The sequence below is a fragment of the Cervus elaphus genome, chromosome 10 (assembly GCF_910594005.1).
Source record: "Cervus elaphus chromosome 10, mCerEla1.1, whole genome shotgun sequence".
In the NCBI taxonomy this organism is placed as follows: Eukaryota; Metazoa; Chordata; class Mammalia; order Artiodactyla; family Cervidae; genus Cervus; species Cervus elaphus.
The window spans coordinates 42,315,230-42,327,991 of NC_057824.1; the positions used below are offsets into that span (position 1 = coordinate 42,315,230).

Genomic DNA, 12,762 nt, shown 5'->3' on the forward strand with positions numbered 1-12,762 from the left:
TGGTATAGAACACATGTATTACAATCAGTGAACTAATACTGACACATCGTTATTAACTGAAGTCCATAGTTTAGATTTTCTTAGGTTTTACTTAATGTCCTTCTGTCCTAGGATCCCATCCAGGATAACACATTACATTTAGTTGTCATGTTTCTTTATATACCCCTTGGCTATGGCAGTTTCTCAGACTTTCTTTAATTTGATGACTTTGGCAACTTTGAGGAGTACTCATGAGTATTTTGCAGGATGCACCACTACTGAAATGTGTCCAGTGTTTTTCTTATAAGACTTGCATTGTAGGTTTTTAGGAGGAAGATCACAGAAGTAAAGTGCCATTTTTATCACATCATGTCAAGCTCCCTTGATTTTGACCTTGATCCGCAAGCTGTGGTAGTGTTTGTGAGGTTTCTCCACTGTAAAATTACTCTTCCCTCTCCTTTTCTATAGGAAAACTATTCTTTCCCCTCTTTCCTTTGGAAGGAAGCCTATGTTCAGCCCGTATCAAAGGAGTGAAAGTTAAATATATGCACAAATTATTTGGAATTCTTCTACATAGGTTTGTCTTTTCTTCCTATTTATTAATTTATTCAATCAGTGATTTTTATATCACTGTAGACTCGTGGGTACTTATTTTATAACTTTGGGTTGTTATCCAATTCAGCTTAATTACTTTTGCCCACCTTGTTCTAGCTTTGGCCACTAGTAGTTCTTTTAGTTGGTTCCAGTGTTTCTTTTATCCCCGTTAATGTGTGTGTTTGGGGGTGTGTGTGGGGCGTGAGGGGTGGTGGGGTGGGGAAGGAGTTTTTGTTCATTTTGATCACTTTCCTTTCTGGTGATTCAGGAAACTCCAGGCTCATCTTGTATATTTCCTGCCTCAGTCCCAGAGTCAGCCATTTTTCTCAGGAGCTGTGGCTTCTTTTCTTGGAGAATGGTGCTAGAAATCAGAAGGTGAAGGTGTGCCATTGTTGGGGATGTTGTTTGTTTTAGGCCCTCTTAGATGACAGAGCAAGGAAATAATATATGTGTATATATGTATACACTAACTTTTGTATATACACATGTAGGAAACTATTTCTATATGTACCTTTTGTGTCTGTATTCAGCTGAATGTACTGTTGTCTCAAACTCTTATTACCATATAACTCATTCTGGTGTCCTCTCCCTGCATATTTGTAAATTCACACCTCCAAGAGCGAGAATCTAATGCTAGCTCCTATTATCAGTCAGCTATTTACTTAATTGTTCAATTTCAGCAGACATATATGGCAGTAACAAAATTTTTAACCCTAGCATACAATGTTTGTATGTAGTTTCTTTTGCCTTTAGTCTTACAGGCTCCACTTATTTTCAAAATTACTTAGGTCAGTACCCTTTCCACTCCCTTCCCTTCACTGAAGTTGTTTCACTAATTTGTAATTTAGTTAGATGCTCTTGTCACAGTCTGTACCTCTTCCTGGTTTCCCCTGACCTCCTAAATGATTTTTTAAACTTAAACCACATACTTTAAGATTCAGTATTTATGCTATAAAGTCCTATAGGTTTTGAAAAGCACATATTATCATGAAAACGTGATTGAACATCTTTCCTTATGCTTGTTTGTCATCTGTATATCTTTGGATAGGTGGTCAGATCTTTTGCCCATTTTTAAGTTTGGCTAGTTGTTTTGTTATTGTTGAATTTTAAGAGTTTTAAAATGTATTTTGAATATAAGTCATTTATCAGATATGTTTTGCAAATATTTTCTCCCAGTCTACATAACTTGACTCTTCATTCTCATAACTGTACCTTTCTCAGAACAAAATGTTTCTCATTTTAATAAAGTCCAGCTTATCAGTTTTTCTTTTATGGTTCACGTGATCAGCAAATAGAGACAATTTTACTTCCTCCTTTCCAATTTTGACACCTTTTATTTTTTTCTTGCCTGATTGCTCTGCCTAGGACTTCTGGTTCTGTACTGAGTAGAGTGGTGAGAATAAGCATCCTTGTTTTGTTCCTGATCTTAGCAGAGGCGCTTTCTGCCTTTTGCCATTGATTATAGGCTTGCCTGGTATGGCCTTTATTATGTTGAAATATATTTCTTCTCTTCCTAATTTGCTAAGAGTTTTTTTCATGAATGAATGTTGAATTTTATCAGATGCTTTTTTTCTGTGTCTTTTGAGATGGTCTTACAACTTTCAAACATACCTTAGACCTAAACATAAAATATAACACTGTGAAATTTCTAGAAGATAACAAAGGGCATTATTCCCTTCTTCCCTCCCTCTCTCTTCTTTTGCGTCTTTATTTTCAAAACCACTTGTTATGGCTACTGTAGCCCCCATTTAGCTCAAGCTAACTTGATTGAATCAAGCCAACGCGACTTGATTCAATCTCAAGTGCCAAATTCTCAAGAGAGGTCTTGCCTATGTATAAAATTGTATCATCTCTGAAGAGATAATTTTACTTCTTCATTTCTTGTTTGGATACATTTTTTCCTTTTTCTTGCCTAATTGCTCTGTCTAGTACTTTTACATATGTCTGCCTATTGATCTAATTGATTTATTGTGTTGATCAAATTCTTTTTTAAAAAAATTAATTGTATTTATTTTTAGCTGTGCTGGGTCTTTGTTGTGGCATGTGGGCTTTCTCTAGTTGTGGCGAGCAGTGGCTACTCTCTGGTTGCAGTGCACAGGCTTCTCGTTGCGGTGGCTTCTCTTGGGTAGCATGGGCTCTAGGACATGGGCTCAGTAGTTGTGCACAGACTTGGTTGCCTTGCAGCAACTTGTGGAATCTTCCTAGACCAGGGATTGAACCTACGTCCCCTGCATTGGCAGGTGGATTCTTAATCGTTGTATTACCAGGGAAGTCCAAGTCCTTTGTTTCTGTAGTTATCGTTTGTTTGGTTGTTCTGTACACTATTGAGTATGAGATATTAAAGTCCCCAACTATTACTGTAGAACGGTCTATTCCTCCCTTCAATTCTGTCAATATCTGCTTCATATATTTTGATGATCTGTGATTAGGTACATAAATGTTTGTAATTGTTACACTGTCTTGCTATATTGAACCTTTTACTGATATATAATGTCTTTGTCTCCTGTAACCTTTTTGATTTGATCTATTTTGTGTGATATTAGTGTAGCCACCTCTACTTCCTTTTGGTTACTGTTGGCATGGAATAGCATCTTTCATCCTTTGCCTTCCAACCTACTTGTGTCATTGGATATAAAGTAAAGCTCTTGTAAACAGCATATAGTTGGGTTATGGGTTTTTTTAATCCATTTCTCCAATCTCTTGTTTTTTGATTGGAGAGTTTAATCCATTTACACCTCTGATCAGAAGCAGCAGTTAATGGTCAGAAGACTGATATCCAGTGTTTGAAGGACAGAGTCCTCAATGCCCATTCTGTCTCCCACAGGTTGCATGCAGGCTGCTCCACAGCTGCCTGCTATGGGTGGGGGGGCCTGTCTAAACTGAAATTGACTGAAATTAGCTGCAATTTACAGTTCAAACTTTCCCCTCAGACTTACAAACTTTCAATAGACTTCAGAGTTCCTAAATAGTCATGTCAGACAAGATTCTGCCAGTATAATTTTTGTCTGGGTTGAGAGAAGTATTCTTAATGGTTCCTACGCCACCATCTTCCCTGAATCCTGTACTGTTAGGTTTTAAAAGTTTATACTTAGTTTAATTCTGAAATTAATTGACATTGCTGCACCCCTTCAACGTAATACAAGGAGTTACTAGTACTCTTCCCTGCAGTTAATGCATATATTGATGAATCTATGTAAATCTTATTTGCAGCCTAATTTTTACTCCTGGGTGTGGTTTCCTTCTTGATGACATAAGTGGTAAACTTAGTCTTTTTTCCCTCTGAAACATCTTTATTTCATTTTGCCCTTGCATGAGGTATTTCCTTTCAGCACTTTAAAAGTGTCATTTTGTTGTCTTCCAGCATAATCTTTCCATTATCTTGTAGCATCTTTCACCATCAGTGAGCTGTCTGGTGTCATTCCTTAGTATCTGCTGATAAACTCAACAACCAGTAACATTTATTAAGGTCACTTTGATTACACTATGCATGCATTAATTCATTGAATCCTTACAAAAATCTTATGAGTCATGCTATTTTTCCTCATATTCCAAAGGAAGAATCTCAGGCTAAGAAAGTACAAATCTTGGCCAAGCACAAATAGGGCGCAGTTAGAATTCAATTCCATATCTTTCAAAATACAAAGCCTACTTTTTAAAAAAATTATTTATTTTTGGCTGTGTCAGGTCCTGGTTGCATCAGGAGTGATCTTCATTGTGGCACACAGGCTCCCCAGTTATGGCGCGTGGGCTCAGAATTGTATCATGCAGGCTTAGTTGACCCATGGCATGTGAGATCTTAGTTCCACGATCAGGGATTGAACCCCCATCCCCTGCACTCGAAGGTGGATTCTTAACCACTGGACCATCTGAGAAGTCCCACAAAGCCTACTTTGGACCACTATATTATGCTGTCTCTCAAATGCCACAGAGCAGTCAGAACAAGGGTGGGGAAACGGAAGGGTCCCTGGGAAACAAGGTGTGGATTCCCATCCCCCACTCATCAGGCACCATCTCCTCCAAGATCATCATCACTGAAAAAGATTTTGCCGAATCTGAGGCCCTGTAAGTAATTAAGCACTGATCACAGAGGCCTCCCTCTTGGATGTATTATAAGCTCGCAGTCTGTAAAGGGACGGGATGAAGAGCTGTCACCTCCCACACCTTCCCCTCTTGGAATAAGAAGGGAACTGTATGTCTCCATTAGGGTTTAGTGCAGTGTTTTCCTAACAAAACCTACTGACTGAATATTTCCTCCTCTGTGTTACATGTGGAACTCATTCTTATCTGAGGCCCTGAGTGTTCCGGGTAATTACTTCAGAAGAATGTCAGAGAAAATTGGCAATTTGGTGACACTACCTAGAGGACTTAGTGCTACTCCAGCAGAATGGGGGATTAAGATGAAAACTCCAGAAACTGAGTTTCCAGATAAAAATGTTTTAATTGCCCTTGGATAGATCTAGAAATCAGTTACATTGTAGTTTTACCTCCCCAAACTGTTTCCCAGGCAGCTGTGCCATGGAAGTGCTGCTTATCACCGGTAAGCTCTGAGGAAGATGGCCCAGCATCTCACTGTGGCAGGCAAGTCAGGTCACTTTGAAGCCTGTCTTTGGGATCTTGTCTTCCTCTTACCCAGAGAACAGACAATGCATTTGTATTTACAAATGCTACAACAGGTGAAAACAGAACTCGTAACTCTGGGAAATTCAGAAAGCGTTGATGTAGCACCCTTTGGTGTGTGTTGCAAAATCACTTCTCCCTCTAACTAACTACGCCTGGATTCCCTCTGCTCCTCTGGCAGAGCCCCCTTCCATCCTTCAAGCAGTGCTTTTCTAGTTGTTCCTGAGTATTACTGTATGTTTGGAGGAGCCAACTAGAAAATAATTGATACTGAAATCACATAAAAGCCCTTCTGAAGAAGTGTGAAAATGAAAGTGGTATGTGTGATTCTTATTTTTGTATCATTGTACTTTGTTCTCTGTATGTGAACTTTGAGGTGAGTTTATTTGTAATTCTGCATAGATTTGCCTCTTCCCTTACTGTTGGATTTGAAGAACTCTTGAAACTGGGTGATCTCATGTCCCTGCATACTTAACCTTAAATTTTGTGATTTGAGGTTTCATTCCTCTATTTAGGCAGCTCTGTCTTTCGGCTTTATTTGTGTGCCAGTCATACTAAAATTTGCCCTTTTAGCTTCTGCCTTTTGCGTGGAACACTTTGACTTTGTCTGAGCTGTTATTCAATGTGATTATTCTCAGATTGTTTTGAGAAGGGGTATGTGTCATGAAGTTTTGTCTTAGGACTCTTATGGCTCAATGTTAATTTAAGAGTGACCTGCGGTTATAGACTGAAGGTTTATGTCCCTTGAAAATTCCTGTGTTGAAGTCCTAAGTGTGGCCTTATTTGAGATGGAGTCTCTAAGGAAGCAGTGAAGGTTAAATGAGGTCATAAGGGTGAGTCCCTGATCTGGTGGGTTGGTGTCTTTATTAGTGGAGACACCAGAGCACCCCCACCCCAACCCCCTCCCATGGAACCTTAGTGGAGTAGATGGCATGTGGAACCTTAGTGAGAAGGGGGCTATCGGCTGGAACTTTCACCTTAGAATTCTAGCATCCAGAACTATGAGGAAATAAATTTTTATGATTTAGGACACCCAATCTGTGTTATTTTGTTACACAGCCAGGCAAACTAATACACTCAACCTTTTGTTACATTTACTTGATCTTCTAGTTTGTTTTCTTAGACATTGGCAATGTAAGAAGAGTTGTCAGTTGTCAGATGTTAGGTTATAATTGTCATATCCTTGCAACTCATTTCTTCCTTTTTGAGACCTGGTAAAGTTTTATAGTTAGAAGAGACCATATCTTCAAACTGTAATAGGAGTTAGGAAATCAGTGCAGTAGGTTGCAGCTGGCAGTTTTTTAAATGAAATACATTGCCTATGGTTTTATGAAAGTTGTATTTCCAGAGTATGTGTGTGTGACTGTGTGTACTAGATCAATATATAAAATGTGTTTCTTACTGTAGGTTGTGGCAAAAGATTTTAAATCTGTTGCTCTAATCTAAGATAATCTTTTAGATGCTCTTAAAATATCCGTGGCAGGTGATTATTGCTAGAATTTGAAGGAAAAGGAGGACCAGGATTGTGGACTCTGAGGGTTCAGAATTCTGACCTAGAGATCTGAACCCCAAAAGGGAAAGATACAGGGCAGAGGAGAATAAGTTCGGTATATTCATGAAACCAGTAGTCTTGGGAGGGTGAGGATGGGTGGGGTGACTATAAAGGCCAGCATAATGTGCTCTTGTTGGACGAGTTCAGGGTACAGTGAGGTTCTGTGGCAGAGGACTGTCATGGTCATCCAAAGGGATTCAGGAGGACTTCGTAGAGCAAAGGACATTTATGAAGAGACTTGGTTGTTTAGTCACTAAGTCATGTCTAACTTGTGAGACTCCATGGACTGTAGCCCACCAGGCTCCTCTGTCCATGGGATTTCCCAGGCAGGGTTACTGGAGTGGGTTGCCATTTCCTCCTACAGGGGATCTTCCCAACCCAGGGATTGAACCCAAATCTCCTGCATTACAGGCAGATTCTTTACTGCTGAGCCACCAGGGAAGCCAGCTTGAGTCTTAAGTCGGCGTTAATTAGACAGACAGAACAGCATGGGGGTCACATGAAGGGGTAGGTAGTTCATTGAACAGCTTCCAGTGGAGATTAGATATTTAGACCGTATGTCCTAGGTAGCAGGGCTCCATTCTGCTGTAAACATAGTCATCTCAGGCAGTCTGCAGAAGCTGGCAGCAGCCAAAACTGGACTCAGACAATCAATCAGCTGGCAGACTGTTGCCGAGTCCTAGAAGCGAGGACCTGCCTTAGGGCAGTGCCAGGATGTGGCTGTGCAAATGCAGCGAAGGAAGAATCAATGAGGCCTGACCATGTTTGGGGTGTAAGAGGCCAGGGAAGGGAGGGGCACCTTTGGCTCATTTTGGGTTTCAGCACCCAGGGAAAACAGTCATTACTTTCCTAGCAGTAGAGAACATTCAAGAGCAGTCAGCCTTGGGAGGGAAAGTGATGGGGAGATATGGATCTTACATCTTGAGTTGTAGAATTCATAGAGCTCTTAGGGCAGCTTTTCAAGGAATGGCCTTATTAGAAGAGCATTTCTCATGGTTCATAGGTAAAGTTTTCCATTTGTTTGGCTTTTTTTGTTTTCTTTAGAAAGCCCCCAACTGTTGGGTAAAATATTAGATGTTATTTAAATTCAGCAGGTTTTATTATTCTAAATCCAGGAAGCTATATATTTTCAATATTTTTCTCAACTAGAACATGAAATTGTTACTTACCTTGACTCATAATCAGGTTTTTAAAAGAGAAGGTGGCAAAACAAGGATTTGTCTGTTTATAAATCAGGTATCAATGTATTATACATTTACATGATGAAATGCCAGGTGGTTGCTTTGAATTAAAAGCCTTCGCAATTCAATTTTTACTTCCTTCAGAGCCTCCTCAACACACTCTGTTTTCTTTATTCGTGGTCATTATTCTACAGTGACTTTTGAGAAGCAGTTTCTTAAAAAGAGTACAAATTGGATTATTCCTCTTTATTGAATTGAAATTCTTAACTAGGCTTTCCATTAATGAACTATGGTATCCATGTTAGGCGAAAAAGGCTAGTTGGATTCATTAAAGTAGTGTTTCGGAATTGGAGTCATCAATGAAAGTTTCCCTAACAACTCAAGCAAAATTTAGTAACAACCATGAAAATTCATACGAGGGAAAAAGTGGCAACAAGAGGAATTTGAATTACACATGATAATGCCAAAAAATTTCATTAATCTTCTTTCAGTGATACTGCTCAAGATAAACTTGACTTTCAGTTTGGGGATGTATTCTTTATTTAGTGATTGGGTCTTCCAGGCCCAGCATGGCAGTGGTCCTAAGGAAAAAGAAACTCCCCTTTGACGGTTTATAGAACATTCTGCTTTGATATGGAACCGTGTCTGGAGCGTGAAAGAATTTTCTTTAACATGATAAGGAGAAAAGATCAGGCTCGTTTTTGATGTTCCGATACTTACTTGACAGTCTTTACAGCTATTTTCAGTTCTGACCTGACTCCTTTTTTTCTTGCTAGTTTAAGATTGGCAGAGAATGGTGGACGTGGATCGATTACAGCCGCTTCCAGGAGCTTATTCAGGAATATGAAGATAGTGGCGGATCAAAAACTTTCAGCGCAAAGGATTATATGGCCAAAACGCCTCACTGGGCCTTATTTGGTGCCAACGAAAGAGGCTTTGATCCCAAGGATACCAGATATCAGAGAAAGAACAAATCAAAGGATATTTCTGGATGTTGAGATCGTCTGAATTTAGGATACCGAAGGACACGAACCGATGGCAACAGAAGGTTCTCAGACTCCACTGTGATTTTTTTTCCAAGGACAGGTTACGCAAATAATATTTCACATAGAGAAGGGTGTGAGGCAGAACACGGGGATGCAAGTCTTGTCCCAAGGCTCAGGAGAGAGCAGCCACACTGGAGTGCCTGGGAGTTGGCCTCACTGTCTCTTTCCAGAATTCAGTCCCTTTTCTGAATTTACTTCTGAAAGAAAACCATCTTGATGGGCAAGTCCATGAGCATGATTAGTTTTGAATTACAACTAGGAGGACTCGCTGGGATGCCATCCATGGGAGTGTTGTACAGTGTGAATTTCTGTTTCTCTTCCCTCATCGTGGGCTGTTGGTCTTCTGTTGATTGTACTACCTTGAGGTCCACGTGTCTGCTCTCTGTGAGATCTCCATCCCTTTCTTACGTCTGATGATAACACCTCCTGAAAGTAATTTAAATTGTCATCATTCTCAATTACTTTAAATACCACATAGATTTCTTTGAAGTTTTGCTTAGTTCCAAGCCTTTAGAAATTGAATCAGATCTAAAACTGTACTAGATTTCATTGTTCCCGTAGAGATTGCCAGAGAAGGTAGCATGTGAGCTGGAGTAGAGTAAAATCTTCTGTAAGGGGAATTGTCACGTGATGTCACTGGATAGTTAGTCTCACACACTGTGAAACTAGTACAGTTTGCTTTTGCTTTGAAAAGTCAGCGTGTAAACTCATCACTACCCTTCTCGAAGGTTTCCGTCTTCTTTCACTCTTGTGCCCTCGCTACTTCCTGCCATGTGTTTTTTTAAGGCTCAATTTTTTTTTCTAGTTGAAAACATCACTAAATACTCAGTGATTTTTTACAGTATTAGTTTTTTAAAAGTTCCTTTATCCTAAAAATCTAATAAATATCTTTTGTAAAGACTTGGACCACACATTTTCTCTTGAGAGCTTATTTTAAAGATGCTTCTAGTCCTGTGTCTCTAAGCCCCATCAGACCCACCCCCCACCCCCCGCACCCATATATTCTCCCTGTATCCTCTGCTGAACTTCATTATGATATAATCTACCTACTCATTTAGTTGAAAACCGGGCACTGTATTTATATCTGAGTGATAGAGTCAAAACATGTCTCTCTGTTGTGCCATACGGTGAAATCTGATGTTCTTTGTCAGCCCACCACATCCTCACATCCCATGTTCCGTTAACTCCTGAGACAGACAAGGGACGGGAGTGATCCAGGCCAGTGAGGCAAGATCTCAGTGAAGCTCGGATGTGTTAGTGGTCATTGAGCAGAGATGGAAAATCACTGTGAAGTAGAGCAGTGCTATGTGGTCAGCGCTCATGCTGTGGGGCACACAGATTGGCTGTTGTCTGTGACAGTCAGCTGAGCACACAGCTCTTGGAAACACTTCAGGGGCTACTGTGAGGAGCAGGGCAGGTGGCAGGGCCTGTTTGACTTTGGACTGTCCCTCAGCCTCCTTTTCAGCCGGGCACCTCTGCTTTTATTTTTTCATGCATTGAGGTTCTGCTCACAATTTAATTTGAACGAAAATATTGTTGCTGCAAAGGGAAAACATACAACAAACCTCTCACCTCCTGAATGAACCCTCCTGATGCCATTAGCTTTAAGTACATAAATGAGCAGTTTTTCTCCCTCTGCCATCCAGGAAGTGTTTGCTTTATATTTTTAAAAGATAGCATGGCATATTAATCCTGGTTCACAGACACAGCAGAGAAATTTAAATGCCTAGGGGAAAAAATACAGTAGAATCCGTGTGAAAAAAATTCAGTGTTTGCTGAGCAGTATTCGAGTAGAAAAGATGGGAAGTTTGAATGTTCTTAGAAGGTAAGCTGCTTAGAAAATAGCATTCTAGATGTCCAGTGGAAGTTCTTGTTGGAGTTTGAGCCAATGATTCCTACATTCTGCTGAAAAAAACAGCCAATAAAAATAGTTACAAAATTCTAGAAAAATCATTATTCAAGGAAAATCCCTTTGCAAGATATTAAATCATGTTGTCTAAAATAATTAAAACAACATGAAACAAGAAATCAACTTCCAAAATGACAAGAGTAAGAACCTCAGTGAACTCACTCTCCGTCTAAAACAGTGAAAATACGGGCCAAAAAACTAAAACCAGTGTACTGTAGCGGGTGTGCTTACTCAGTCATTTCCAACTCTTTGTGACCCCAGGACTGTAGCCCACCAGGCTCCTCTGTCCATGGGATTTTCCAGGCAAGAATACTGGAGTGGGTTGCCATTTCCTCCTCCAGGGAATCTTTTGGACCCAGGGATCAAACCTGTGTTTCCTGCATTGGCAGGTGGATTCTTTACCACTGCACTACCTGGGAAGCCCATGAACTGTAGAATTCTTGACAGTTTAACCAAAGCTTCACCATGAGCTGAAAATCATCTGTTAAGAGAAACTACTGAACCTCAATGAAAATTAACAGTTTACTTCTCATCAGAAAGCATAGAGGCCAGAAGACAGTGGGATGATGTCTTTAAAAAGCTGGAAGAAAAGACTTCCTACCAGAAATTCTATATCTAGCTAGATTTTCCTTCAAAATTAAAGAAGAAATTAAGACATTTCCAGATAAGCATGAAGTAAGAATTCATCACCAGCAGACCTGCCTACAAGGAGGAGTCCTCAGGCCTTAACAAATGTATGTTAGCCACTAACTTGAAACCATGCGAAGAAAGAGCATTGGTGAAAGTACCTATGTAAGTTTTATAAAAGACAATATAAGTGTATTTTTGTTTGTAACTCTCCTGTCTGTTTTATAAGACAACTGTGTAAAGCAATATTTATAAAAACTGGGTTAATGGACTTAGAATGTATAAAGATGTAATTTGTATGATAGTCATAGCACAAGAGGAGTGTGGGGGGGAACCAAGGTATACTGGAGCAAGTCTTGATTACGCACTGTTGAAATTGAGTATGTTTCCAAAATGAATTGTTTTAAGATGCTAATTGTAATCTCTAGAATGGCCATAAGAATAAATTTTAAAAATTACAGAAAAAAATTTTTTTTTGCTTCCAGTTTCAATGTGTGGATTTTTAACCCTCACACCAAACAATTTTCCAGTACCAGCTTCAGCTTAATTCTGACATTGTCTGCCTGGAGGTAGCATCAGATCCCACAGATTAAGTGCCCAGCCCCCCAGCTTCAGATGCCAATCACAAGTCCACTTTGTCACCTGTGCTTCTGATCAGCTGGAAGCACAAGTATAAACTGGAGGTTCCCTTGGGTTTGATTAATGTGCTAGAGCAGCTCACAGAATTCAGAGCAACATTTTACTTACTAGATTACTGATTTATTAAAAAAGGATATAGCTCAGAAACAGCCAGATGGAAGAGATACACAGGGCAAGGTATGTGGGAAGGAAGACAGGGCTTCCATGCCTTCTGCAGGCACACCACTCTCCCCAAATCTCCATTTGAACACCAATCTGGAAGCTCTCCAAACCCAGTTATTTTAGGGTTTTATATAGAGGTTTTATTACCTTATCATGGTTGGTTACATCATTGGCCATTGGTGATTGACCTTGATCTCCAGCCCTTCTCCCCTCTCTGGAGGTCCAGGCATGGGTCTGAAAGTCCCCAACCCTCTAATCACTTGGTGGGTGCCCTAGCAATGAGCCCCCTTCTTTAGCTACCTAGGGGCTTTCCAAAAGTCACCTCATTAGCAGTGAATGACTCCTTTTGTTGTTATTGCTCTCATCACGTAGAACATTCCAGGTGTTTTAGGAGCTCAATGCTAGGAACTAGGATGAAGACCAAATATATATTTCTTATTATAAATCACAGTATCA

General features: G+C 39.9%; 1 protein-coding gene across 2 annotated transcripts in view; it reads left to right on the plus strand.

Moving 5' to 3' along the window:
• The window catches only part of LOC122701688 (S-adenosyl-L-methionine-dependent tRNA 4-demethylwyosine synthase TYW1), a 144,238-nt gene extending 132,265 nt beyond the window's left edge, over nt 1–11,973 (plus strand). For both annotated transcript variants that reach the window (XM_043914899.1, XM_043914900.1), the window contains one exon: nt 8,700–11,973. In XM_043914899.1, the coding sequence (XP_043770834.1) occupies nt 8,700–8,921 (222 nt within the window). In that variant the 3' untranslated portion in view covers nt 8,922–11,973. The remainder of the gene's footprint in view (nt 1–8,699) is intronic.
• The last annotated feature ends 789 nt before the right edge of the window (nt 11,974–12,762 follow it).